This window comes from Babylonia areolata, chromosome 30, assembly GCF_041734735.1.
Source record: "Babylonia areolata isolate BAREFJ2019XMU chromosome 30, ASM4173473v1, whole genome shotgun sequence".
Lineage (NCBI taxonomy): Eukaryota > Metazoa > Mollusca > Gastropoda > Neogastropoda > Buccinidae > Babylonia > Babylonia areolata.
In genome coordinates this window covers 7925874-7928373 of record NC_134905.1, presented here as the reverse complement: position 1 = coordinate 7928373, position 2500 = coordinate 7925874, and the positions used below count along the sequence as shown (strand labels likewise).

The following is a 2500-nucleotide window of genomic DNA, read 5'->3' as shown; positions in this document are numbered from 1 at the left end:
GGGTTTTAGGACAGTCGGCGTTGGGGATGGTTTCCATAAGGCCAACCAGCCCCCAAGGCTGCAGCACTAAGAGCCAGTGCATTCTTGCCTCCTAGTTTGAGAGTCATAGTCCTTCACAAAAGACTAAATTGTAAAAGATTTCCCGTTGCACTGGAGAAACCATTGATCATACAGCTCTCACTTTGTTGTTGGCCAAACTGTAAGCTTATGTCAACCCGTGATAACGACAATGATGATAATGATGATGGCGGTAGGTCACGTGATAAATGAAAGCAAAGTCCACTTCATGGATCCACAGGCCTGGGGGGAAACTGACTGTAATGATTATGTTGTTGATGATGATGATGATGATGATGATGATGATGATGATAATGACGGTGATGTTGATGGTGATGATGACGGTGATGATGATGATGACGGTGATGTTGATGATGACGGTGATGTTGATGGTGATGATTATGATACAGGTGATAATAACGAGGAGGAGGTGGAGAGGAAGAGGAGAAGATGAGGAGGATTTACCTTCAAATTCACACACACACACACACACACACACACACACACACACACACACACACACACACACACACAGGGAGAGCTAGAGACAGAGAGATATGGAGAAGAGATGGAGAGACAGAGAGACAGAGACAGAGGAAGAGACAAACAGATAGAGAGACAGACAGAGCGAGAAACGGAGAGAGAGATAGGGGGAGAGAGACACAGAAAGAGGGAGACAGAGACACAGAGAGACGTACCCTGGTTGTGGTCCTGCCTCTGGGGGTAGCCCATTAGGTGCGCAGATGGCTTTTCCTGCTCTCTGCTTCTGCCGTGACCGCGACCTCCGTTGGAAGAGTGACGGATCTTGATGTTGCCTGGGAACACCGCAAACATCACATCGCACTCAGGGGGTGTACACCCACTTCTTTCATTTTATTTTTGTAATTAAAGGGTTCGAAAAAAAAGAAAAAAAGATTAGGATCACTTCTGCAAAAGCAGGTATATATTTTTTTATTTGAAAAAAAAAAAGAAACGAATCGAGCGATGATTAAAATTATGCATGCTACATATGTATATATGATAGTCGTGTCCGACTGTTACCATCACAACAGCAGTTGAAGCATCTTCTGTCCTGACTATCTGGGCTAGAATTTGATCATAGTGAAGAGTGTCTTGCCCAAGTTACATCCCCACTCTCTCGGCCAAGAGGGTTTCAGGACAGTCGGCATTGGAATGGTTCCCAAAGGCCAACTAGGCCCCCAAGGCTGCAGCACTAAGAGCCAGAGCAATTTGATCTACTAGTTTGAGAGTCATAGCCCTTCACAAAAGACTAAGCTGTAAATGATTTCCCATTGCAATGGAGAGACCATTGATCATACAGCTCTCACTTTGCTGTTGCATGTAACGTGTACGAAAGGCCTCTCATTGAATACTTCAACTGTTGTTTCGGGCACACGAGCGCCATAACCATCTTTGAAAAAACATGCGTTTGGAAAGTTGATGTTTGAGCCAAGAACTGACACTTATCGTTCGATGGTTTTTAAACGATAGCAGTGGGTTTTCCTTGTAATTAAAAAAATGGACGAAAGCATTTCTAGTGCTTTATGAATTTTGCTGGTTACTACACTTGGTTGCACAAACTGCAGTTTGCTGGAAATTTCAGCACCAGTTCACCATACTCCCCCCAGACCAAAACTGTCCTCATCCCTCCATCATCATCAGTATAAAAAACAAAACAGTTCCAAAGTCTGTGGCCTTTCATGCCCTGCTCTCATGGTGACCTGAGTTTCGATACCCCTCCACTTCTGTGCTTGGGCTGAGTCCTGTCAATGTCTTCAGTGTCGGCAGATTCATGGGGGGCTGTTGTTTGAGGGGCGTGGTGACGGTCTCCACTCTGGGAGGGACGCTCACTCAGTCTGGCTCCGCGACTAAACTATTCCGTTAGTAGGGGGCTTAGTAGGTGGTGTCCTAAGTACGTTGAATCAGAACAAGCACCACTGAACACCACCGAAGTGACTCAGCAGCAATGCAGGGTCTCCTCTGGTGTGTGGCCTCCTGGCGACCTAACATCGATGGTTCCCTGCGGACTGCCGACGCTGAACTCTGTGACGGACGAACCCGGATGTGGCCGTGTATGGGGGAATCTAGAATGAGCGGCGTGGGAGTAATGCCACTGAAACGGTGCAGATGATGGGGCAGCGAAAAAAAAAAAAAAAAAAAAAAAGTCCAAATCTACTAGTGGTCCCCCCCCCCCCTTTTTTTTTTTTTTTAATGAACCTTGTATTTTCCTATCACGAAATGGAGGAATGACGAACCATGATGTTGCCTGCACACATCGCAAAAAAAGGAGAGAGAAAAAAGATTTTTACCCCAACGAACGTTTGGTTTTTATTTTATCTTATTATTCTTTTTTTTGTGGGGTGGGGGGGGGGGGGGAGAGGGGGGGGGGGGGGGTTCCCAACGATTTTTGCTGTTGTTGTTTTGCTTTTATGTTTGCTGTTGT

The 2500-nt window shown here is 45.9% G+C and overlaps 1 protein-coding gene across 1 annotated transcript in view; it reads right to left on the bottom strand.

Annotated features, from left to right (window-relative positions):
* Nucleotides 1–2500, bottom strand: part of LOC143275556 (uncharacterized) — an 83313-nt gene that overhangs the window by 2143 nt on the left and 78670 nt on the right. The window contains exon 5 of the mRNA XM_076579748.1: nt 756–872. Coding sequence (XP_076435863.1) covers nt 756–872 — 117 coding nt within the window. The remainder of the gene's footprint in view (nt 1–755; nt 873–2500) is intronic.